Source organism: Danio aesculapii, chromosome 23 (genome assembly GCF_903798145.1).
Source record: "Danio aesculapii chromosome 23, fDanAes4.1, whole genome shotgun sequence".
Classification (NCBI taxonomy): Eukaryota; Metazoa; Chordata; class Actinopteri; order Cypriniformes; family Danionidae; genus Danio; species Danio aesculapii.
Window position 1 is genome coordinate 16,935,533 of NC_079457.1, and position 27,097 is coordinate 16,962,629.

General features: G+C 34.5%; 2 protein-coding genes across 2 annotated transcripts; one reads left to right on the forward strand and one right to left on the reverse strand.

Annotated features, from left to right (window-relative positions):
- The first annotated feature begins 1,812 nt into the window (after positions 1-1,812).
- On the forward strand, positions 1,813-8,544 carry si:dkey-261l7.2 (uncharacterized protein LOC569751 homolog). Its single transcript, XM_056449412.1, has 7 exons — positions 1,813-1,981; positions 2,126-2,256; positions 4,949-5,038; positions 5,108-5,202; positions 5,453-5,616; positions 7,293-7,409; positions 7,518-8,544. The coding sequence occupies exons 2-7, from the start codon at positions 2,132-2,134 to the stop codon at positions 7,611-7,613; spliced, it is 687 nt and encodes a 228-aa protein (XP_056305387.1). The 5' UTR covers positions 1,813-1,981; positions 2,126-2,131; the 3' UTR covers positions 7,614-8,544.
- Positions 8,545-14,374: 5,830 nt separating this feature from the next.
- On the reverse strand, positions 14,375-18,003 carry irak1bp1 (interleukin-1 receptor-associated kinase 1 binding protein 1). The gene is made up of 4 exons (XM_056449495.1): positions 17,692-18,003; positions 17,551-17,616; positions 17,332-17,462; positions 14,375-14,931 (listed from the first exon to the last, which is right to left on the reverse strand). Exons 1-4 carry the CDS (start codon positions 17,983-17,985, stop codon positions 14,673-14,675), a joined length of 750 nt encoding a protein of 249 aa, XP_056305470.1. The 5' UTR covers positions 17,986-18,003; the 3' UTR covers positions 14,375-14,672.
- Positions 18,004-27,097: the final 9,094 nt, after the last annotated feature.

Consider the following 27,097-nt stretch of genomic DNA (forward strand, 5'->3'; position numbering starts at 1 on the left):
CGGCCAATTTAGTTAATCCAATTTCCCTATAGCGCATGTCTTTGTAGGGGAAACTGGAGCAGAGCAAACACAGAAATGCCAACTGACCCAGTTGGGACTCAAACCAGCGACCTTCTTGCTGTGAGGCGACAGTGTTAACCACTGAGCCCCAAGTTAAACTGTATTGAATTGCGTTTTATGGATAGTTTTACATTTAATGAGTGCAAAGTGGAGGATTTGTGTGACCCTAAAGTTGTGAAACAGTTTAAAACAATGTATTCAGCTAGATACTGAGTGAAATTCATATTCAAGCATCTCTCAGTAGCTCATCCTTTTAAATCTATTACATGGAAGGATTAATTAGTCTGATATTATAGTCTGACATGATAACTAATATTGAACACAATGTTTTGCATTATATGAGGGTTAATGCCATAGAAAGATTAAATTATTGATGATAAGTAGGCCCATACGGAATCTGCATACGCAGAATTCCACAGAAGTTTAGCCCATCATTGATTCTGTTTATTTACTTGAGTAAATGTGTGTAAATCTATATTTATTCAGTTTTTTAATTAAGTACAGTAATATTATTGACTAATATGAAAATGTTCATCTGATTTATCTACAATACAGTTTGTACAGTAATAGTTTCTGTCTTTTAGTAGATATATTATGTGAGAGACTTGCTTTGTTTACCAAATAAAGTGAATCTAATTGGATTTGCATTGTAAACATTAAATACAAGTTTAAAGGATATTATTTTTTTATTTCACATATTAAGGTTTTAGTTATGATACTCCCAAAATAATTCCGCAGAAATCCGCAGATTTTTACCAAATTTCTCCGCAGAAATAGCAAAAAACATCCGCAGATTCCGTCTGGTCCTATTATAAGCCATTTCTTGGAGAATTGCGCCCTCTTTTGTGCATTAGTTGGAATTTTTTTGTTTAGGAAAACTTTGCTAAGCTATGATATAGTATGACTGAAATTATTGAACGTATTGACATATGTATATGTAGATGCAAAAACCTCTGTAATTTTCTATAACGAGCATTTTTCTAAGCCTCATGTTTATGTTCAGTTATTTCATGTTGAAAGCGATGAAAATAACTCATTATTTATCATAAAAGTGAAATTTCTTGACCAAGACATAGAAGCCTGAGAAAAATGGTAATATTAGATGAAAATTTCAAATGGCACTTAAAGGTTTTTGCATCTGAACTCTTCATATATCCACAATAGGTGTCCTTCTTTTTAGTGGTCACAAATTATTACAAATAAGTAGGTTACCTGTTTAAGAGAGTAAGACAATTTAAAACTGATTTACATATCTAAAAAAAAATAATGAGCATTAATAAAACATTAGAAATTATGGAAACGTCTGTTGTAAATTTAAAACAATGTATCTATCTTGTTTTATGGTTAATGCCATAAAAACATAGATTTTAGTATTGATGATAAAACATTTATTAGAGAATGGCGCCTTCTTGTGCATTAGTTGGAAAAAATCTAGAAAAAAATATTGGCTATTTTTAACGCTATATGCATATGATAGTATGCCTAAAATTAAAGAACGTATTAAGATATAGACGTATATGTCTCTAAATAAACTGCAACATTGTGGTAGAAACTACTGTTATTAATATTGAAATGTTTTTTAATAATTGAGGAAATGTATATCATAAAAAGGAACTGAGAAAAAACTAACAAAGTAAACAAACCTGCGCGCGCGGCGGGATCCGTTCCTGACGTGGCGGCTCGAGGCGCGTCCACACCTCCTCTCGTGGGCCGCCGCTATTGGACGTGCGGTCTAATAATGCTAAACCTCAGAGGCGCAGGTGCCAAAACCGAAACCTCCCGCATGTAAATTTCATATTCAGTTTTCAAAGCAACGCTTACACAACGCACAACAAGATAAGAGTTTCGACGAGCTCTTCCTGTTTGTCTCTGTGAAGACAGTGAAAAGTCAGTGTTGATTTGAAATTACTGAAGTTCTAAGGTAAGATAGCCTACAGTAGGCAACGTTTAACTTTGTTGAAGAACTACAGGATAATAAGTTTAGTGTATCTATTTTTGTAACTACTACATTTTAGAAGAAGCAGTAGACTCACTGTGCTGATGTGATGTGAAATGTGTTGTACAGGCAGTGATGCCCCAGCTCACATCAGGTGTGATCCTGCAGCTGACGCTTCTGCTGTCCGCTTTACCTGCGCAGTATCTCATCTCCAGGTGGACAGGAAGAACCGCCACACAGCGACACATCGCCACTCAGACGTAAACACAAAACAAACTCTCAAATATAGCCTATACACTGATGATCAGGGGGGTCAAGTTTTTCGGTTATGTTAATATGCCTCAGTGAACCACATTTATAGGCTATATTTTATTCAATTACATCAAATTTATTAATAATACTTATGTTTTAGTGTGTAGAGGGATATTGAGTGGTTCTCAATCATATTTGTGATATTAAATAAACGGTGACACCTATTAATGGATGACCATACAAGACTGCACGTATTTTTTATTTTACTGTTTAACTTCCATGTGCGAGCCATAGTAAAATACAAACTCTGCATCTAGTTTTACAGACACCTACAAACACATTTTTTTTAAAGAAACGTGTTTTGTGAACACTTACTCTGTGTGTTAGTGCTCTAGAGTTGCTGGTTTCAAACCGATGAATTTATATGGCTCAAACATGCATTCACAATGGTATGGACCATTATAGTGGTGGTCATTACTTTAATTATTAATATTATTTAAGATACAGATCAGAGCAAACTATTTCTTAACTATTAACTATTAATTAGGGCAGACCCCCTCATATATCTTGTTTTAATGTCTTTGATCAAGTTTGATGTCAAGTGTTATTTAGGAGGGTCAGACCAGCAACCCCCCAAACCCCCCTGCCTGTAATTCGCACCCTGTATACAGTATCGATCAGTGTGCTTTTAACCACTACCTCCCCCCCAAATTATTTCCTTATGAGTAGTTTATTCAGGACTGTTATGTGTGTTATAACATTTACTATAATCACGATACAGTACTCGTACTGTAAAAAGTGATTGGTTGAGTAATTGCAGATATGTTCTATACAATCTACATGTGGCTATAACTACCTTACATGCTCTGGAAGTTGTTTACTATTTTTGACGTAATGAATCATTAGTATTTCCCAGTATTGTGGCTGGATAGTCATCCGCTGCGTAAAACAAATGTCGGAATAGTTGGCAGTTCATTCCGCTGTGGTGATCCCTGATAAATAAGGGACTAAGCCTAAGGAAAATTAATGAATCATTAGTAGTGTGTAGTATTGACTGTGTGTATGAGTTAATGAAAACTCAGCTTTGCCATCACAGATATAAAGAATATAAAAAAAATATGTGATCCATAAAACAATTTATTTTGCATCATGAATGAATAAGATCTACATTGATGTATTCTTTGCTAGGATATGACAATATTTGAAATTATTTGAAAATCTGGAATCTCAGCGTTTAAAACAGAGATGTCCAAAGGGAAATGTTGTAAATTAATCAAATTGGGCGTCATGGTGGCGCAGTGGTTAGCACAATCGCCTCACAGCAAGAATGTCGCTGGTTTGAGCCCTGGCTCAGTTAGCATTTCTGTGTGGATTTTGCATGTTCTCCCCGTGTTCGCATGGGTTTCCTCCGAGTTCTCCGGTTCCCCAACAGTCCAAAGACATGTGGTATAAGTGAATTGAATAAGCTAAATTGCCCGTAGTGTGTGTGTGTGTGTGTGTGTGTGTGTGTGTGTGTGTGTGTGTGTGTGTGAATGAGTGTGTATGGGTATTTTCCAGTGATGGGTTGCAGTTGGAAGGGCATCCGCTGCATAAAATAAATGCTGGATAAGTTGGCGGTTCATTCCACTTTGGCAACCCCAGGTTATTAAAGGGACTAAGCCGAAAATAAAATGAACGAATCAAATTTTTAAACATGTAAATACTGTCACTCGATGGATAAAGAACATCAGGGAGTAAATCAAAGCAAAAACTTGTGTAATTCTGTTATAAATGCGATAGTTTTGTTTTAACTGTTCATCATAAAGTTCAATATCAAATATACTCTATTAGTTAATACAAAGAAATCTTTTATAGTCATTTTTAAACACTATTAAATACATTAGGAAATTACCTATGGAACCTATATTTACATTCGGCTCACTAGCCTCAATCAAGTTTGGTTTTTGGCCCTTCATAAGAAAAAGTTTGGGCACCCCTGGTTTAAAATAATCAAAATACTTAGAAAATGTAAAGCCTTTAAAGTCTAATGGTCTGAGCCTAAGAGACTTCTAAACAAATGTACAATATTGAATTTACATTTTGAATGAACAATGATTTAATACACATATTCAACTCTCTGTATTTCAGGTCTGGTGTCCTTTTATTATACTTTTTTTATTTTATTTTTGAAAAATCGGCTTTTAGCTTGTTTTGCAATTCAGGATAATGTTTTAGCCAAATGCATATAGTTTGAAAAAAGTCCTTACATAATGAAAGCTTTGAAACATAATTCAATTATAAAACAATTCAGAAAATATGCACTTCAACACTTTGAGAGTGAAATGAACTCATGCATGCAAAATCAAATTTATTCCTATGCCACATGATAAGTCCCTTTATTCATCAGGGGTCGCCACAGCGGAATGAACCGCCAACTTATGCAGCAAATTTTTTACACAGCGGATGCCCTTCCAGCCGCAACCCAGTACTGGGAAACATACACGCTCTTTCACACACATACATTATGGAAAATTTAGTTTACTCAATTCACCAATACTGCAATTTTTTGGACTGTAGGGGAAATCGGAGCACCCGGAGGACATGCAACCTTCTTGCTGTGAGGTGACAGTGCTAACCACTGAGCCCTCTTGTCGCCCTTCATGATAAAACCTTGAGATAAATTGAAATGATCAGTTTTCTGATCTGATTTCCCATATACAGAATCATCGACACATGGAGCTCCATGAGGAAATCCTACCTGAACACGACTGTTTGGGTTGACTGGATAAATACATGGATTCCCAAACTACCGTAAGTCTATGCTTATACTTTTTAAACACGTTCTGAATCACTCAGATGCTGAATGTTGTCACGTTACAGGTCATTTGGAGAAGAAGAAGAACAGTATCAAACACTGGAAGAAGCTTTTGCCATTGAGCTGTTGATGCATGATAATGAGCATGGCTACTTTGCAGGTAATATTTCACCATCCTCACCAATATCTCACCACCCGGTCTCAATGTTTTTTTTTTTACTTTAAAATTTTCTTTCACAAAAGCAATACATATTTGACAACAAATTAGATTTGTGAAATTTAGCATTCATGCAGCATTTGTGTGTTGTTGTTTTTGGTGTCTGAAATACAGGTTTGTGTGTAAATAATAAATTAATTAAAGAATGAATATGTATTTTTGTGTAAAATGACTGGTTTTGATATGTGATCAGTCTCAAAGGATGCGCGAAGCCCCCGACCAGCGTATGTGCTACATCGTGTTGGTGAAGTTGTTCTGGAGACACAAAATAAAATGATAGGGGTGATCGTGGGCTGGGACGAAGGACTCCGAGCCCCTCCAGAGTGGATAAAGAGAAAGAAATACTCAGACACAGAGGTTTGTTAAGTATATTATATAGGGGTGTGCAATAAGGGTGTGTTGACAAAAATATTTCAATAATGAAACCATATTTTAGTGTGTTTTTGGCTGGTACCTTTGGTGGTGAAGTTCTGTCGCTAATAATACAACACTAAAACTGCTAGGAGATGAAGTTTGTGTTTAAATGAATTCATTAAATGCTTTGGTCAAGCGGTTAGTTCAAACTGGCTGTTTCTTTTAGATAGGCGTGCTCAACCCTGCTCCAGGAGATCTACCTTCCTGCTGAGTTCAGCTCCAACCCTGATCAAACACTAATTAATCAGGACCTGAACAGCACTGGATAATTACAGGCAGGTGTGTTTGATATGAGTTGCAACTGAAATCTGCAGGATAGTCAGGGGGCAAAAACTGATATTGTAACTTATGTGGACACCTCAGGGTACGAGTTGACAACCTATCCAGTGTTAATATTTGACCCCTTAATATGTATTCTAGACAGGTTGTCAGCTTAGAAAATTATTTTTGTCCATTTCATGACATCTTAAAAGTGGTAGAATCGGATTTTATCCCAAACTGCTTCCTTTATTTTTCTGAACATCATCTTATAATTTTGAAATGATTTGCTATACAATTCAACTAATGTACAAACATGAGATTAAAAAAAATCAAAAATCAGCATACCAAAGGAGTATTGTACCACAGGGGGTGCTGTTTTTTTTCTGGAAAGCTTTGGAAAAAGGCCTGAAGAAATTGATAAAGTGAAGGTGTTTTCATAGTAGATGTTTTCACAGATACTACCAAAAAATGTCAGTACTACCAAATGTTACAAGAAAAAGGTAGGCAAACCTATTTCCCAAATATCTAAATTTAAGCTACTGTGCCTCTATAATTACTTATAAGGTAAATTAAGTCTTGTAGGCAGGTGTACTGGGGATACATGTTCATGATTCATGTACTGCACATTACTCTGTTCTATATTATGCTAACATTTCAATTTGATATTTCCGCCTGGACATGAAAGTGCTACAACTTGTGCTGTGCTCCACTGTCTCACACTACAAATGTTAAACTTGGCATGAATCATGCACCTATATAGGAGTACTAATGGATTAAGGTTTTGAGCTAATATCTTATGTTTACAACCTGTTATTCGTTTTTAAATCAGTTTTTCTCTAGGCGGAGATTGATTTTTATTTGTTGTAGCTCTATTTACTTTTATACTGTAAATTTATATTATCATTCTGAACATTTACACACGTCCCATGAATGTAAGCTTTCATTTGATGCCAACATTATGTGTGTGGGTTTTTGTAGTTCCAGAGATATTGACATTTACTGTATATGTCGTGTTGAGCAAATAAGAAAAAAAGGCCTAAAATTGCTTCCAAAAGTCACTAAAATATTTTTTCAACTTGACAACTTTTCCAGAAATTCACCCATGAGTCTCTTTTAGCTAAAACTGACTAGGATGGTAGATCTCCAGGAGCAGGGTTGATCCCCCCTGTTTTAGATATATGAAAAACCCTACTTGAAGTTTACAGTATTGATAAAACAGTAAGCAAGAAGTACTTAGGATGCAGTTCTGAAGGGTCCATTTGATTCACACTTCAGGTCAGAGTGAATCTCCAGTTAATGACTAATATTTATTATTTGCAGTCTTGCAAGTCCATTGATAAATCTGTCTTTGCCTGTAGCTGGAGAGAGCAAAGGACACTCCTCATTACAGAATTCTCTTCAGTGGACCAGACTCCTCATCAATATTGATCGGATACATTCCCCAGTATAATGTGAAGATTTTTCGTGGCTTTGAGGTGATTTGAAATCCTTTTTTCTTTCCTTTTGCATTTTCTTCAAGGATTATAAAAGTTGTTTGGATTTGATCCAGCTTAATCTTAATCAGTGTTTGTCCTCTATTACAGCCGGACATTGCAACTCTAGAGCACTATTTTTCATACTTCAATGGAGAAACGTTTGTCATGCAGGAATGGCTGCAGGAAATCTACCCTCACGACTGAAGCCGCACAAACACTTTGAAACCGGAAGTCTGTTATTTTCCATTGACAGTATTGATTCTTTTAATGCAACAAGGAAAAGATCAAAAAAGAAGCAAGTAAATTTGAGAGATATTTACTATAGGCTACCCCAAATACATAAACACTGAATAATTTCACTTATTAAACTTGTTGAATATTTTATATGTAACTATCCGATTTCTCAGGGCTGAATAGTAAAAAAAATACTATCACGTTTTTAGAATCATATAAATTTGAATCATTTGTAAAGTTATGAGGAAAAACTAATTGGGATGTCAATTAGTTAAACTGTAGTCTAAATTTAATGTACTTACCAGCCACTTTATTATGTACACCTTACTAGTACTGGGTTGGACCCACTTTTGCCTTCAGAGCTGCCTTAATCCTGCTTTAAGATTGGAAATATTCCTCTGAGATTTTGGTACATATTGACATGATAGCATCACGCAGTTACTGCAGCTTTGTGGGCTGCACATCCAGGATGCGAATTTCCCATTCCACCACATCCCAAAGGTGCTCTTTTGGATTGATCTGGTGACTACGGAGGCCATTCGAGTACAGTGAACTCATTGTCATGTTCAAGAAACCAGTCTGAGATGATTCACGCTTTATAACGGCACATTATCCTGCTGGAAGTAGTAGATAGGTACACTGTGGACATAAAGGGATGGACATGGTCAGCAACAATACTGCAGTAGGCTGTGGCGCTGACACGATGCTCAATTGGTACCAATGAGCCCAAAGTGTGGCAAGAAAATATCCATTACACCACCACCACCACCAGCTGTTGATAGAAGGCAGGATGGATCCATGCCTTTATGTTGTTTTACTCCGAAATGCTGACCCTACCATCCGAATGTCGCAGCAGAAATTGAGACTCATCAGAGCAGGCAACGTTTTTCCAATCTTCTATTGTCCAATTTTAATGAGCCTGTGCAAATTGTAGCCTCAGTTTCTTGTTCTTATCTGACAGGAGTGACACCCGGTGTGATCTTCTGCTGCTGTAGCCCATCCGCCTCAAGGTTGTTGTGCATTCAGAGATGCTCTTCTGCATTCCTCGGTTGTAACGAGTGTTTATTTGAGTTATTGCTGCCTTTCTATCAGCTCGAACCAGTCTGGCCATTCTCGTCTGACCTCTTGCATCAACAAGAAATTTGTGCCCACAGAACTGCCACTCACTAGGTATTTTCTCTTTTTTGGACCATTCTCTGTAAACCCTAGAGATGGTTGTGTGTGAAGATCCCAGTAGATCAGCAGTTTCTGAAATACTCAGACTTGCCTGTCTGGCACCAACAACCATGCCAGGTTCAAAATCACTTATCACCTTTCTTCTCTATTCTGATGCTCAGTTTGAACTGCAGCAGATCGTCTTGACCATGTCTGCATGCCTAAATGCATTGAGTTGCTGCCATGTGATTGGCTGACTAGAAATTTGCATTAACAAGCAGTTGGACAGGTGTACCTAATAAAGTGGCTAGTAAGTGTATTTTATTATAGTGTTTCCCAACCCTGTTCCTGAAGGCACTCCAACAGTACACATTTTTGACCTCTCCCTAATCAAACACACCTGAATCAACTCATCAGAACATTAGAAGAGACTCCAAAACCTGAAGTTATTGGGTCAGATTAGGGAGACATCCAAAATATGTAGGCCTACTGTTGGTGTGCCTACAGGAACAGGGTTGGGAAACACATTTTTAATAAGTCAGTGGATTAAAATGCACATGTTGTTTTGACAGGTTTTAAGGTTTGCAGAATGTGATCAAATGTTTTCAGTTATTGTGATATTTATTTAAATGAACAAAATGATTGTTGTATAAAACAGTATTGAGAATGGGATAAACTGTGTTCACCCATATGATAAAATATTATATTTCCTGGCCAAAATATATGTTGTATATGTGTTGTTCAATAAAATCAATTTTTGAAATGGAAATTAATATATTTCTAAATGCATATTTAGGGTGACAAATACATTTCCAACCCTAAAGTTTTGAGAGGAGATCAACGTATTCATTATTTAATGTTTTTAATGTAATTAATAATCATAATAATAGCAGATATGCAACTTATGTATCTTTAAAAACCATACAATAAAAAAGATTTTCTTAAAGTTACATGTGAATGTAGAAAATTGAAATATACAGTATAAAGGGTAAATATATAATATGAAGGGTAAAATATATATTTTGAATTATTTTAAAATATATCTTTTTAAATATATTTTGGTAATGGTCAAAATGTATTTGTAGAAGATATATTTATGTTATTATATTTGTGAATATATTTTACCAAATATATAATTTTGGTATTTTGAAATATATTTGAAAATATTTTTTTTACCGTATGCGTCTTTTCTTTTCTTTTTTCTTTCCTTTTTTCCCACCACCACTCCTTCCTCTTGAACTGCCCAAACTTGGTCCTGGAGGGCCAGTGTCCTGCAAAGTTTAGTTTAAACCGCAATCAGACAGACCTGGGCTAGCTAATCAAGCCCTTAAGCTGCTGTCACACTAGACTTTTCTCACCAATTGACAAAACTTATTTTAGCCTAGAAGACGGTGATCACAACAATATAAGATTTTACATTCACACTTTCACAGATTTTTTAAAAATAAAAATATATCAAGTATAATAAAAAATACTTTTATGCTTCAAAAATGGTTTCTCCTGTGTTTCTCATCCAAATTTTACAGAAATTTTTCAATAATTGGCAGGAAGATGTCTGTTGACACTGGGGAAAACCTTAAAAGCATGCCATGGTTAACCCTGAGTAAATACCTTATAACTTTGCGTTACATTTAACCCAGGGGCGGATTGGCCATATATGGCAATTCTGGCAAATGTCAGAAGGGCCGGACAATTTTTTTAAATGTGGGCTGGTCAGTTTCTTTTTTTTCTTTTTTAATTTGTATGTATTGTTTTTACATGCAGACAGCTTTTATCTCTTGCAAGATGTGAATATGATGATGATGATGATGATGATTATAACAGTAATAATAATAATAAATGTTAAGCATTTGGCCCAATCGGCAACGGTCAGCTGGTTTTGAGATGGGCGACCTAATAAAAGGTTATGTGGATGTTATCAAAATCTGGCAAGAATGTCAAACAAACCGTAAGTGACGTCGAAAAGGGACGGCGCGATGGCACAGTGGGTAGCGCTGTTGCCTCACAGCAACAAAGTCGCTGGTTCGAGCCTCGGCTGGGTCTGTTGGCGTTTCTGTGTGGATTTTGCATGGTGTCCCTGTGTTGGTGCCGGGTGCTCTGGTTTCCCCCACAAATCTAAAGACATGCACTATAGGTAAATTTGGTAGGCTAAATTGTCCGTAGTGTATCTGGCAAGCCCAGATTAATAAATGGACTAAGCCGAAAAGAAAATGAATAAATGTATGTATAAGTTTGTCATAAACAGTTTGTTTTTGTTCCAGTCACATACATTAAATGTTCAAATATCTATTATGGTGCTGTTTATATTATTTCACCATCTGTACACCAATAAAAGTTGTGAATGTGTGTGTCTGTGTCAGTGTGGAATTGTGGCCTGGTGTGGCTACAGTGCCAGTGCTGATTTTTTGTCCCAGTCCGCCCCTGATTTAACCCCGCGGTAAGCTGCGATCACACTAGAGTTTGTGTGTGCGAAATTCTGTTGTACAGCGCTGCGAAAAGGGGCGGGATTAAACAAGATGATTAGACATTTAAAAAAGCCAGCGATTGCTCCATATTTTCAATTTCTGTCCAGAGAGGTCATGTTTTCATCCTCGATTGGGCTCACGCAGTAAAGTGATGCGATTTCGCAGGTCAGAGTTGACCAAGCTTGACCTTTGCAACTAAACGAACTGCAAAACTTGTCGCACAAGCTTGTGTTTCCGGTCTGACACATTCGCGTGCGTATGAATGGAAGTATATATCTTTTTTTATTATATATATATATATATATATATATATATATATATATATATATATATATATATATATATATATATATATATATATATATATATATATATATATAGTATTTTTTGATTATGAAACATCATGTAATATATTAAATAAACAATTGGGAACATAAAATTATTATAAATAAAAGCGATATGAAAATGATCATATAGATAAAGAGAAGATTAAATAAACTTGATCAAATTAGCTAAACAGATAAAACATATATCTATAATAAAACATAAGCATCTCAGAATGTTAAAAGTAGCATGGGAAGACTTCACTAAAAGAATCATAAAGGCCAAGTAACATAATGGATTTGAAAACTCAATATATAAAAATGTATTAATTAAAGTCCTATCATTGCTATTATTAATAGTTTCAGAAAAGCGGAGTGTGTACAGAGATTGTTTAAACTCCTATGCGTCTTGCCACGGAGTAAAACGCGGGAAGAAGACATCCGGGAAAGCGTCACGTGTTCGGCATGTCCAGGTATGTGGCGTGTTTTCTTTCGAGCAGAGAGGTGTTTTTGAACAGTAGAATAGTCGGAAAATTAGTCGTTATATCGTGTTGTTTTGTTCACAAACACGTCTGTGAACGTTTTTAAAAGGTTTGTGAACTGCAGGTGTTTGTCAGTATGTCGCTTTGTTCGTCTGTTGACGCCGAGATGCTTAAAATTCATGTCGTGGCCAAAATGTATTAAACTACTTACAGTAACAAATCAGTGCGGTTTAATATGTGTTTCTTGTCTTAAACATCCTAAAAGGTTACGTTATAAGTCCCTGAAACCGAATGACCTTTTACATTCAAAGAACTATTGGGCCTGATAGGTTAGTCCTGAACTTGGGGGAAAAAACACGGAAACCACTCTACCACGTGATTACATTGCAAGTCATAAAAATGTAAATATTATGGCTTTAGGTTCAACATTTTTGTAGGATTTCATCTGTTGCTTATTTTGAGTTTTCAAATCCACCATGTTGGTCATGATACTTTCAGTCGAGTCTTCCCAAGCTGCTTTTATAAATATTTTGAGAAGCTTATCTATTATTAATATCCTAGTATCGTGCTCTTTATTTTATACCTTCTTGCCAGGTACGTGGGTTATTTTTATTTATTAATACATTATGTTTGCTCTCTCTTATTTTGTTACATTGATTGGACTGAGTTAAGGTTTTGCTTTATCTACCTCTCTCTTTTTAGATAACTTAATCAGACTATGCACTCGTAAAATAAAAGTTTCCAGGAGATAATATTGCTTTAAAAATCGTAAGAATCTTTCGTGCGATGAAAGGTTAATTGGAAATGTTCTTTTTAATACTTAAATGCCAGTAAAGAACCTTTATTTTAGACCTCTAGTGTCTTAAGCATTTCCAAATCAAACACCTGAGATCTGGGGCCTGTTTTGGTAAGGAGGTTCAACCATCTTAGGGTTTAAACTTGAACTCTGAGTTGATTTACCTAGAGATTAAAAACTCAAGACTTTTCGGTTTCAGAATAGCGGATTTGAGTTCGGTCAATCAACTTTGAGTAGACCAACTCAGAGTTAAGCGCGCACACCACAACTATAAAAGACATTATCAATGGAGCGCAGATATTACGAGTGACTATGGCAACATCTGACAAAGGAGATCAGCATTTCTTTCTCCAGCCGAACTTGATGTGCTCATGCAAAGTTATAGCAAATATGAGCATATATTTAAAGAAAGCAACACCACTGCAGCAGTGAAACAGGGGCAGTTAGCGTGGGAAAACAGCTGCTCAAGTTAATGCGTAATTTTACATATTTATGTATTTAAATATAAAAGTAATGTTATGTGTGCCGTTTATACAATTTTTACACACGTTCCCACTTTTATACATGTTGAAAGTGCACTTGTGTTAATACTGAAACGCTTAAGGTGTTTTAGAATGAATGACCAAAACAACATATAAGATGTGTTACAGTGTGCTCAGCCTGCTGGTTTGTCTATTCACACACATTTTCGTCATCATATGATCTCTTATAACAAACATTTTTTTAATGCGCATAAAGTAATTTGTTCAGTAAAAGTGTTTTCATCGTAGTTTATGCACATCTTTTCTATCGAATAAAAGTTTACATTTCCATCAATCGTTTTTATGCACACATCCAAAATGAGGATTAAAATAGGTGTGTGTAAACGTAAGGCTAAGGGGAGAAATACCGCTTCGTCTTTAAAAAAAAGGGGAGGAGACTGACAGAAACTCAGAGTTTAGAGAATAAAACCTGCTCCTGACCAGGTTAGGTTCAGAGAGTAAGTTACCACAGTAACTGACTCTGAGTTAAAGTTACCTCACTTTCAGAAACAGGCTTGACTTAGCCTGCTTTCTCGAGTTTAACAAACTGGCCATTTTGAAATGGAAAACCCAGAGTTTCTCTCATTTCAGGGTTAAAATACTACTAACTGAGTTTTCACTTAACCTCTTTTCTGAAACGGGCCCCTGGTGGGTCCTTGTGTTCTTCGTTGTTTTTGTTTACCGTTATCAGGCTCTTCTGTCTCCTTCCAGTCCTATTTGCCTTAATTTCTATAAGAATTAGCAACAAACTCTTAATTGTTTCTTCTTGTTTTTCTGCTAATGGTTTCTCAAAAAAAGGCCAAAATGTCTTTTTAGTTAAAGCAAGAATTAAAATCTATTACCAGAGCAGATGGTAAACATTCTTCTTCAAAGAGCAGAGTAGTCCTGTTCAGTATCAAAAATAGATCACTAGATCAAAAAGTAATGGCAGATCATTACCCACTTTTGTACAGCAACAACCCATACAATTATATTGATTCATAAGTGACTTTGTTAAACTTTTTATTATCCAAAGTTGTCAGAATAGAGATTGAGGTCCAATAATACATTTCGGTAGTGTAAATAAATGGAAAATGCCAGATAATAATTAAATACTGATTATCTGAATAACATTTTCAACATTATCATTAAAGCTGCTCACAGTGCTATTCATCAGTTTAGTTGTTTTTCATTAAGACAACAGTAGGATTAAATGGTGTTATCTTCATCGTGGGCCCTTTTCTGAATAGGCGTTAACTCAGCACATACATAAAAATGTCTAGTAATTATATTATTGTTAAACAGACACTAAAACTTCCTCCTGTTATTGTCCTTAGGTCGCAGTTCGAAGGTGACAAACATGCGTGAAGAGGCAGAGATTAGTGTAGGATCAGTCCTCGGGTGTAGTGTTAGAGGAGAGCCAGAGGTGTCCTGCTGACTGCTGCTCCACTCTCGAGATTCCTCCTCACGGACCAACAGCGGACGTCCCAGAGCCTGGCCCAGAATACAGCATGCCTCGCTGGCCTTTAGCCGGGCATTGTCTACCGCTTCCAAACACACACGCCGTCTGCAGAATGGAGTGTTACAGCATTACAGACAAGGTAAAAAAAAAAGTACACTTTGGATATGTGTCTTAAATTAGTTTTGATTTATGCCATCTTTTACTATCTATAGTCAAGCTGCGCACTCACTGAAAGCTCTCCTCTCTCTATTGCTGCTAGACACAACCCTTTCTGCTGATTGACCACAAGTGTATTTTGGGATCTGGTCCTACACTGGTCAAAAGCATTTTTCATGTATTGCTTAATGCACATTTAAGTAACTGTTTTTAAATTTCTTCAGAAAAGAAAAGATAATTAAAGTAGAGCTCCTTAACATGACAAAAAATGTAATACTTGAATGTAAAAAAAAGATGTGTTAAATGCACAAATCCTACTATAACGTATGTACTTGTAGGACTATACATGTGACATTACAGGTTTTTATGTAGATACATTAGGCTATCAGGTTATCCGGTTTAAGCAAGAATGGCAAGTTTTTGTTTATACAATTAAAACTTTATTATGGTGATGTTTTGTATTTCCTGTTAACGTTCATATTCATACCGCGACTACTATGATTGATTATAAATAGTTAAAATAATATAAATCATGCAGGCTTTTAGGAGATGGGAAATCAATATCCTTTGTCTACACGTAACATTTGAAACGTATAAATAAATAAATAAAATGAATTCTCTCATAGGCCTATGCCCAGAATGTCTGTTGGATAATCCGGCCCTCAGTCTGTTTTATATAGTAGGGCTGCACGATATTGGAAAAAAACTAACATTGCAGTATTATATTTTTCTGCGAGGCATATTGCAATATTGAATATATCTTTAACTCATGATATGAATAGTTCTATTTGCAAACAATAATACCTTTAGGACTATTTTGGATGATAAAAAGATGATTTTGTAGTAGAGCGCATCTGCATAAAGTGTAATAAACCAAATTACAAGCAACGGTAAATCCAGTAAAGCAAAGTTACAAAGGAAATAATTGTTTTTCTAGGAGTCTAACAGTAGTCAGGTAGACAAATTGAATAATTAAATGTAAAATAATTGAATGTGCACATAAATACATCATTCTTGAAGTTATAAAAATTTTAATTTTCTTGAAAAAATAAATTGAAAGGCAATAAAACATGCCAATGACATAATTTTTGGTGACTTTGTTTAAACTATGCAATTACTCATCTATTAATCATGTGTGTTTTAACTCCTACTTAATCCTGATTTGACATTGCAGACCCTGCGATGTGATTATTGCAGATGTGCACATTGCGATATCAATGCTGAAACGATATATTGTGCAGCCCTACCTTATAGTATTACTATATTACATATATTTGCATTTTAGAAGTTCATTTGGTACCACTAAAGTCCACTTTATGGAGAAAAGTCCTGATAGGGCTGCACAATATTGGAAAAATCTGACATTGCAATATTTAGTTTTTCTGAGATTTATACATTTCGATATGAATATAATTTCACCAGTTGAATTGAATAGCTCTATTTAGAAATATTTCATTCATTTAAATCGATTGGGATGGTCAAGTCTTTATCTATGCAGTGTGTTTGGATAAACCATAACAAATTACAAGCACATATAAATAGAACAGTTAAAAGGTAAATAAACAGTGCTTTATGATTTTTATGAGAGTTTAACAGCATTCAGGTACAGCAATTAAACAATCAAACATAAAATAACATGATTATCATTGTATCTTATTTAAAAACAATAATATATAATAATAATAATAAAAATAATATCATTTATCTTTTAAACTTTAATAAATTATCTAATCCTGCGACGTGATTATTGTAGATACACACAATGCGATATCAATGCTCAAACGAGATGTTGTGCATCCCTCGTTCCTGATATGTTTTTTCTCAAAAAACATAATTTCTTTACAGAAACATCTTGGATGACAAGGGGGTGAGATAATTAACAGCAAATAGTTGTTCTGGAAGTATTATAGTGCAGAGCAATTGCAGTTAGAGCTGGGCCACTAAATGATATATCTAATCGCGATAATATTTGTCAATAAAAATAAGTTCTGGATTTTTTTACTCTATTTTGATCTAAGAGCCAATCACACAGCAGAAATGTGCAACAAAGGAAATTTAAAAGTGTGTTGATATTAGAGATGCACCAAGTTTTTGGCCATTGAAAATTTATCGGTCAAATGCTATGCCATTTAATGAACCCTCTAATTTTCTTGGCTTCAGCCATTGTTGGGATACTCATTTAAATCTGAAAGCATTAACAACTTATATCAAAATAAATAAATAAATAAATATATATATATATCGTTATTGTTCAATATGGAAAATACTTATTGAGACTGCATTTTTGCTGTATCGCCCAGCCCTACTTACAGTGTAGCTTCATATGAAAGTCATTCAAGCATTATTTACCTTAACAAACTGAGGCTTTCAGCACTGTGACTGTAGTAAGGGTCACCAACACACACACTTTTGTCCAGTTTCTCAATCAAAACTGTGCGTGCTTGCTGCATCTTCTCAAAGTCTAAAAACACTACAAGCACCTGCACAAAGAAAAACACGTCATTATAGATTAAACATAATATAAATCCGTTATACAGGGACCAGATAAATCACATCGATACTTCATACTTCTGCCTGCATGTGGAAGAGATCCTCATCTCTTTGCAAATGCTTGGTCACGGTGATGTTTTCTTCCTGTTTGGAAAATAAACTTTTGTAATTGCTTGAAATCTTGCTGCTTTATAAAGGCACGTTTTAAAAACTGATCACCTTGACGTCGTGCTGTCTGGCGGTCTGTAGTATGTATTCCAGTCTTCGGGTAACGCTGTTGGTCACGTCGTTGACATTTTCTTTGCTGTTTTTGACGCTGATGGAGACGCAGGCGCGGTCTGGAGGACTGGATACCTCCGCGCAGCCCGTCACCTCAATCACCCTCACGTTGCTTTGAGCGGATAAATGTGTTTGCTTGCGCCCCCGGTTAAACACCGACTGGTTTTCGTCTCGGTAAACATCACCAGCAGACGGTGAAACCGCAGCAAAGACACGAGACGGGCTATGCGCCATGATTGTTGGTAAACCAACGTGGCGCTATGGCAACATGTGCAATGCATGTCGGGAAATGTAGTTTTTGTAATCGAATACACGTTTGTAATATATTTTTACTGTCGGTCTGTGGTAATATATCCCTAGTTTTCGTTTTGATACGCGGTGGCATACATATAATTTTAGTCTGTTTATTTGTGAAATGTTATTCAAATAATTTAAAATGTGTTCTAGTTTACTCGTGGATTTAGAAAAAAAGTCATTTGAGCAGCAGAGGGCAGCACACATCAACAAACGGGCTAAAAGGGATAGTTCAGCCCAAAAAGAAAATTCTGTCATTATGCACCCTTTGCTTGTTCTAAAAATGTTTGACTTCTCAGGCCTGTAGCCAGAGGGGGGTTGGATGGTTTGAAAGAACCACCTCCCACAAAGTCCAAAAAATGACCCCTATATTTACCCCGTGTTTGAATGTTATGCCATCATAAATTGTAAAAAAAAGTATCATTAAAAGAAGGCTTTAAGACACATTTAGTTTTTAATTAATTGAATAGAATAATAGAATAGAATGAGCTGGCCAGTTTTACCAGATTTCTATTTTTTAAATGATGGTTAATAATAAACTTGTATTTAAAAAAATAAGTATTTTGTCATGTTTATTTATAATTTTTTAAAATGCCAATCTCATAACAATATTTATAAAACTGGATTAACTTACAGTTTAAATCCAAATTTGTAAATAAATACGTCGTAAAATATTATGGTAAGCACTTTGTAAGCACAAATTTTAGGAAACATTTTTGGTAAATTAAAAAAGTGTGGTCATAATCACCATCCAACAAGCTAATCCAGTAAAGATTAGTTCCTAAAATGTCACTAAATACATAGTTGAATAGAAAATGAGGCGAATACCTGCAAAAATGTCCACTTTTTCAGAAAAATGAACCACTCTTTTCAATAGGCTTGCTACGGACCTCCTGCTGCTTCTTCTAAAAACCTGTAACCACTGACTTTCCTACTACGGAAGTAAGGTTTTTAGCTTTCTTCAAAATATCTTCTTTTTCTTATAATTATAGAATATAATTTGTTATTATAAAGAAACTCTTAAAGCTTTGGAATCACTTGAGGGTGAGTAAATGGTGAGTAAATTTTCATTTTGGCTGAACTATCTATTTAAAACTAATTTAATACTTAGAAGTTGATAATCATTAAAAATAAGATAAGGCCTAATTTCAAACAATAATTAAGAAACCATTCAGAACACTTATGTTATTTTAATTTATGATGATGATGTTGATGATGATAATAATAATAATGATAATAAACAAATTAACACTAACATAACTAGGATGCCTCAAATGATAAAAATATAATTAATTCTGTAAATCCTATAAAGAATCATGTTTGTAAACAAGGTCATGCTTTCAAAAAAGCTATTTCAAAGTTAGGCAAATTTTTTTATTGTTGGCTTATTTTTACTGTAAAAAGATTGAACACAATTATAATGCATTTTATCATCCATTTTACACGAATTTTACGATTTTATCGAACCAAGTAACCAATAACTTTCGGAACATTTAAAAAGTGTAATGGGGTATATGCAGAATGGTCAAGAGCTTCCGGTGAACTGTATGTTGTAACAGAAAAACGGCATGTTTAAGGTCTGTTTTCTTTAAAAATCAATGACCTTCACTCCCAGATTGATATACTATATAAAGTAGGTCTCAGAATGTACAAGAAGCACTGCTTTACATTTTCCCGCTCCATGTCTTCAAAATATGAACATTTATTTTGCCTCATTGTTTTCAATGGAGCTTCTGCACTAGCCTGCTGAAGCTGACAGCGCGTGCATGTAAATAGCTTTTCATCTCGTTTTACGCTTGAACACCTAACTGAATGCTGAAGTCTATTTAACTGATTATATTTTAATTACATTACAACATCAATACTGTAAAAAGAAGCGTAAAAAATGAAAAAGTCACATTACCCATACACCGGAGGTTTATTGGTATGGGAAGAAACACTAGCTGACCATATACCCTATTTAATAGGCTACCTAAAGTTTTATAAACATTTATATTGTATGTTGTTGAATATATATGATATAGGCTAACTTAATTGCATACAAGTTCATTGTATTTCTATTTAAAGCATTTATTTTTTCAGATCAAACAGTTGTTATAAAATTTCTCCTATTTCTGCCTTTTATAGTTTATCCTATTAAAAAAACCAGCAATGTCTGTCCTAATGCAGTAATCGAAAACAACAATTTCAACAAACAGTAAACCTTCTATTATTATGCACACATTTTATTGAGACATGAAACAGAATTGAATCTACAGTATAGAGCAGAATATTATCATTGTTAAATTCTGATTATTATTACGCCCATTAGCGAGCATTAAAGCAGACTGTGATGTGTGCGCAGCCGTGTGTTTGTTTGTATTAAACCGTGAAGCCCCTGTGTTTAATCTCGCTCTTGAAAATGCACAGGACGTGTTTGTTGATACTGTCTCGGGTTGCACATAGTTCTGTGTTGGCTTTTTGAAACTGTTTATCTGATGATGTTCCTTTGCCAAGATACATGCAATGGCTCCTTTTATTTGTTTAGCCATGTAGGCTTTGACTCTGGACCGCCGCCATTCTGTTGAAGGAAGGAATATTTAATGTTCAAGCTGGGATCGTGGGTTGTGGAGACACTGAGAGCTTCAAACGGCCTGATAAGCGATCCGATAAGTTGCGTACGGAAGCGCAGCAGTCGAGCTGTGGAGACCAGGCCAATTCCCAGGAAATGAGAAATAACATAAACTCTTTGTCCCTGTCTCTCTGTGGCTGACATGGAGTTAAAAGAGACAACCTCTGGGTCAGGCTTAGTGAATGTGTGCTATTTAAGGACTCTGACATTTTAAAGGCCATTTTTATTGTTTTTGCATTGGTCTCTTCTTTTATACATGTAAGTTTTGCTAAGGCTGTGTGCAAAAGGTGTCCACTTACAATGCAGCTGGAAAATAAGACTCATTCTATTTTGTTACGTTTAAAAATCTGTAAATTGTATAGATATTACACTGTAAAATTATAGCCGCCTTAAATATTTTAGTTGAATAGAATTAACTTTTGTAGTCATCTCAACTTGTATCAATCAAATTGACTAAATATAATGTTAAACTTGGTATAATTTAGTTGAAGCCTTATTAACTTAGTAAGTTAAAGCGACATAAAATATATGTTGTCTTGATTTTTTTTCTCTCATAATTTTTAGTGTATATTAAACAATATTTAATTTTATTCATTAAGATTTTTTTAAGTATGAGCATGCAGTAGATTTTAATCATAAACAGTTTTTAATTTTATGTCAATTTTATTTATTTTAACTTGTCTTTATGTATTTTTATGTTATTTTCACCTTTATTTCATTGCATTGCCTAATCATTGATTCATGGACACATTTAGAACACATTTGACAAAATGACAAGAATATTATTCCGTCTTTTGAATGGGATGTTAAACCGAGGTCCTGACTCTCTGTGGTCATTAAAAAGCCCATAGCACTTCTCATAAAAAGTAGGGGTGTAACCCTGGTGTCCTGGCCATATTCCCTCTATTGGTCCTTACCCATCATGCCTCCCAATCATCCGTATCCACCGAATTGGCTCCATCACTGTCTCTCCACACCAAAAGCTGGTGTGTGGCGAGTACAGTGGTGCTGTTGTCCTGTGGCTGCAGTCGCATCATCCAAGTGGATGCTGCACACTGGTGGTATTGTGGAGAGTCAAACCCTCATGATTGTGAAGCGCTTTGGGTGTGTGGCCAAACACAATTAATACGCTATATAAATACGACATTGTATTATCATCAGGAAAATGCAATTTAGCTAAATTATAGTACGTTTCAAATAATTAATTTTATTCTATTTTATTTCTTAAATGAAGCATGCAGTAGATTTTACTTAACCAGAATATTGCAGTATCCAGTCATTATATTGTATCTTGGTTTTGTTTTCTATTTTTAATTGGATTGCAAGGACTTTATTGGACTTTAATTCATTTATTAGGGAATTAATTAATTTATTTATTTATAATGGGTTTATTTATAGACAAATTTGGCATATGTTTAACAAAATTAGAAATACAGTAGATTATCATCAAAAAACATTTTAAACATTAGTAAATTTCAAATATTTGTCATTTATTTTGTTTTAACTTAGATTTAAAATAGCCAAATAAGTATGCTGTCTTGCAATTTTACTTTTATTTCCTATTTTGTATAAGATATATTTGTAAACCTACCAAGCTACAAAAGTTTACCACTAAAGATTTTTTTTTCCTGCATGCTCCACCTGTCTGTGATGTGATATGACACCTCTGTCCACCTGACCTCTCTCTTTTTCTCTTTCTCACTCTCTCTCACTGATTGGCAGTGGTTTGCTCTCTAAGGCATGTTGGCTTGTAGTTTTTGCTTGGTCTCCTGTGTTCCTGGACATGATTAAGGTTTCCAGCAGGGAAGAGGGGCTGTGGAGTCGCCTGAGGGCATCAGGACACATGTATGTGTGTGTCTTCGGCCATGTGTTTGCCCTGTGGTACTATACTAACTCTGAAATCCTTCTTGTTTGGACAGTATCAAATGAAACAAATCATTTTAAAACAAAAAAAAACCCCGAAAATAATAATGTGCTGATTTAATAATATGATTTTCTAATAATACTATGATTTTATTATAATATAATGATGATGATAATGGGCAGAATAATATTATTATCTAGTAAGATGCTGATTTGCAGTCTACATAAAGTTATGCAAGTTTGGAAACCACTTGCAGAAACTGAATAATTAAAAAGAAAAAAGTAAGAGAGACCATACAAATTGCATGTTATTTATTTATTACTGTAAGACAATTTGCATAAAAGATGTTTACATATAGTTTACAAAAATAGTTAATTTAATTAATAATAACTGAAACAGCTGAAATTAATAAATATAACCCCCTGCAAAAGTTTGTGACGTCTTGGTTTTGAATACTGTATGGTTACCTGATGAGCTATGATTGTATTTTTTGCTTTGTGATTAGAGCCGTACAATGTTAGAAAACACTGACATTGCAAGATGTAGTTTTTCTGTGATATATATTATGATATGAATACAATTTCACCAGATGAACTGCTTGGTACGAATTTAGAGTTTTTGATTGATCTTTATAATTAGGGCAGTGCATCTCCATAAAAAATAGAATAAACAAATGACAAGCATAGATAATTACAATAAAAATACAAATGAAGTAAACAGAGCTTTATAATTTTCAGGTACAGAAATTGAATAATCAAATATTTGTTAAAGCTACAAGCTCCTTATAAATGCTTATCAAATACACTGTTTCAGGCCCTAAAAAGGACATCCAAATGATACACTTTGACTCTACTATGGATGAGCTTTGTAATGATTCCATCAATACTGAAATGATACATTGTGGAGCCCTATTCGTGATGGTTGTTAATGAGTTCCTTTTTTGTTCTGAACCGTTCAGAAAAGTCCTCTGTGTCCTGCAGATTCTTCAGTTTTTCCAGTGTCTTCTGCAGATTTGAACTATTTCCAGCAGTGAATGTATGTTTGTGACATCCTTTCACTCTGTGGACGATTGAGGGACTCAAAAACAACTGTTAAAAAAGATGATGCTCCAGAAGAAAACACGGTGCATTAAGAGGCATAGAAAGGAAAACCTTTGGAATTTAAAGATTCAATTGTACTTAATTTTTCTTATTGGACACATGAAAGTATTTTCTGTTGCTTCTGAAGGGAAATGCTAAATAAAATATACAACATTTATATGAAAATAGTGCTGGGCAAACTTTAATCGCTTCCAAAATAATGTTTGTTTTGACATAATTTAAGTGTGTGTACTTTGTATATTTATCATGTATAACACACATATATTATGCAAAATCAAATCAAATCAGTTGACTACAAATAAGACAAATTTGGAAAAACGTCATCCTGTTTAAAAGTTTCCATCATTCCAACAATGAGAAAATGACCTGAAAAAGGCACCTTTATCTTGTATTTATATGATTTGTTCTAGAAAATGTGAAATTTCTGTTTATAGATCACAACATTTGTGGCTTATAAGTTTCCTCTCAGTGCCTGTAAATACACATTAGCTCAAATAAACAAACTTGTGCTCTGTTCAGTGGAGCGTGTCATTTGGTCAAGCTTTATACACATCTCAATTTTCACTCAATTATTGCCCCGTTTCTTGTTTACATTTTCATAAATGTGACTGACAGTCTACATATACATTAAATGTTTGCAATAGACGTTTTACCTCAGGATATCAAATTCAGATCAAAGTCCTTTATTGTTCTACATAACATTTGTTCATTTTGGAACAAAGGCTTACAAGCGTTCATGCTGAAGTTATTAAAATATTGTCGGTTTGTACACCACATTATGAGACGGGCTGTCCTTGGCCTTTTTTTAAAACAAATTTTTTAACCCTTAAATGGGCTTGTTGTTTAAACAATTTGAACTCAACAGCACCAGTAAATCTGTTGCAAAGAAGTGTCAAATAATGGATTGAATCAGGGTTATTACAATTAACAACGTAAAACTAAATATTATTTAAATATCACTTGAATAATTACTCTCAAAAAATTATTTTTGCTGCTTGTTTAAACTAATTTAAAATGAGCTGAATCAACATAATTCTTGAGTAATGTTAAGGGGACAACTTAATTGTTTTATATTTATTCAACTTACATTTGTAAAAACAATTTACAGTAGGTTCTTCATGCGTTTCCAACACAAATCCATTGTGTGGAACTCCGCATTCTTAACAGTGTATGTTACTTAAACTTTATATTTAAGTTTGTGGCCAAGTCTATATTTATTTAAGTTCTATTAAAAATATAAAAAAATAAAAATAAATAAATCTATATATCAATTTATCCAGCATATATTTTACGCAGCGGATGCCCTTCCAGCTGCAACCCAACACTGGGAAACACCCATACACTCTTGTATTCACTCAGATACACTTTGGAAAATTTAGCTCATTCAATTCACCTATAGTGCATGTCTTTGGACTGTGGGGGAAACTTATTTTAAAAACAAAATACTATAACTAAATTTCTATAATTATATCTGAAAAAAAAAATTGAATTTGTACTTTTTTTAGCTGATTATTAACAAATATTCTAAACCACTGTTTAAGTACAAAAAGTGTAATTTATGGTTTATTTAAAATCTATTATTAACATTATTTCATTATTTTATTGCATTTCGATTGCCAATTGGCATACAATTTAACATTTAAGCCTTTTATATTATCAACTGATGACAAAAAACATATGGCCATGTTTTTTTTACATGAGTTAGTAAAGTCAAAAATTTTATTTATACTAAAGCTGGGGAATATATATATATATATATATATATATATATATATATATATATATATATATATATATATATATATATATATATATATATATATATATATATATATATATTTGTTTCTTTGTTTGTTTGTTTATTTATTTTTTACATATTTTATTTTTAAATTTTACTTAATTTTATAGCATTGCTTAACTTTGACTGTTTAAAACTGGAAGCATTTTGAACACATTTGCCAAAACATGCCGTTTATCAAATAACACTTTCTGTTTTGCTGTGTAATACAATACAATACAAAACTTTATTGTCAAAATTGCATCTGAACTTTTTCCTTGCATAACAGCATGATAAATACTCATTACAAAGAGATCATTTGACATGTACCTTACTCGGCTCCAAGACAGCCTGATGTACAAATGATTTTTTTAAATTTTGCTTTATTAAATCTTGGGACTCTAAATCAATGATTAGACTTTAATGGTATAAATTCATGATTCAACACGACTAGAGTTCGAAATGATGTTCCATGCCAGCCTTGTGAGGTTCTTGTAATGCGAACGGAACGTTATTAAACATGGATTTTTAATTTTATTAAAGTTTTTAACAAATTCTTTTATTTGATAAGTTAAGGTTTTTTAGAAGAAGCATACAGCTAAAAAACATTTTCTTGTCAGTATGTGCCATTAAAGAAACCCAATATAGTGGCATCATTTACAGCATCACGTCAATCATGCCAGCCTGCCAATCATGATAAAGCTGATTGTTTATCTAGTTCTGCCTCATTAGAGCTGGTTTGTTAACAGCTCACCTTTGGTTCTGACCCACAGCCCTCTGCTGAGTCACATCTGGACTGACTTCTGACTATCTAGCATTCAACTGCTTTAACATCTATCAAATCTCTTTTAGCAAGCTCTCAGCTTTCCATCCCATACGTTTACTTCTCCCTAGCGCTTTCTCCATCTCTCTTTCGCCCTCATTCCCTCAATCCGTGTCTGTTATGCAGAAATGTGTATTTTAAAGGCTGCTTGGATTTCAGAGCTCTATTAAAAGTTCAAAGCTGTAGTTTACTGCTGTAACAAGAGCTACTCCTGATCCAAACACTGGGCTAATGAGAGAGGGCCAGCTGCGGCCTGCGGCGCTCATATACATGAATGTGTTTTCATGCGTGATTGTGTGGATAAAGGAGCCGCTTTATAGATTGCGAGTGTTTTTTTGGATTTTTCACTTGATGATCCGTCAATCTTTAAATAGGCTAGTTCTTTCAGCGTGTCCTCTGTCTGACTCAGACTCTCTCTTGTGTTGTGCTGGTGAACTGAAGTTGTAAATCTTTCTGGAAAATCTCCCTCTGTCTGCTTTTTATTTTCATTTAAAGCCTTGATGCTTTTCAACCACAGAAAGTATCCTAGGTGGAATATTTATGAATAGCTTAAAGTGATGATAGATACACATATTCTACAATAGCACTTAATTTTCTTTAGGTGTGGGATAGAAGAAGCTGCATTTTTGCGTTCACTCCACAGTGAAAGTGTTGTGAGGACAAGTATGCAATATCATATCCCTGATCCATAGAATTGATTTCCTATTGGATCCATATGTATGTTTATCGGGCAGTTATACAAATTCTAATCTCCGTAATCATGCCATTAAGCTTACTGAAATACTGAAATTTATTGCTTTGACATGGAAAACAGACATTGTGGTTCTCAGACGTTTGCAACTGTGCACCACAGGAGAGACATAGTCCCTCTATCGTG

Coding starts and splice junctions, on each gene's coding strand:
- irak1bp1 (XM_056449495.1), bottom strand. CDS start 17,985: ATGGCGCATAGCCCGTCTCGTGTCTTTGCTGCGGTTTCACCGTCTGCT. Junction 17,617..17,691: donor CCAGACAGCACGACGTCAAG/GTGATCAGTTTT, acceptor TTTTCCAAACAG/GAAGAAAACATCACCGTGAC. Junction 17,463..17,550: donor TCTTCCACATGCAGGCAGAA/GTATGAAGTATC, acceptor TTCTTTGTGCAG/GTGCTTGTAGTGTTTTTAGA.
- si:dkey-261l7.2 (XM_056449412.1), top strand. CDS start 2,132: ATGCCCCAGCTCACATCAGGTGTGATCCTGCAGCTGACGCTTCTGCTG. Junction 2,257..4,948: donor CGACACATCGCCACTCAGAC/GTAAACACAAAA, acceptor TCCCATATACAG/AATCATCGACACATGGAGCT. Junction 5,039..5,107: donor ACATGGATTCCCAAACTACC/GTAAGTCTATGC, acceptor GTCACGTTACAG/GTCATTTGGAGAAGAAGAAG.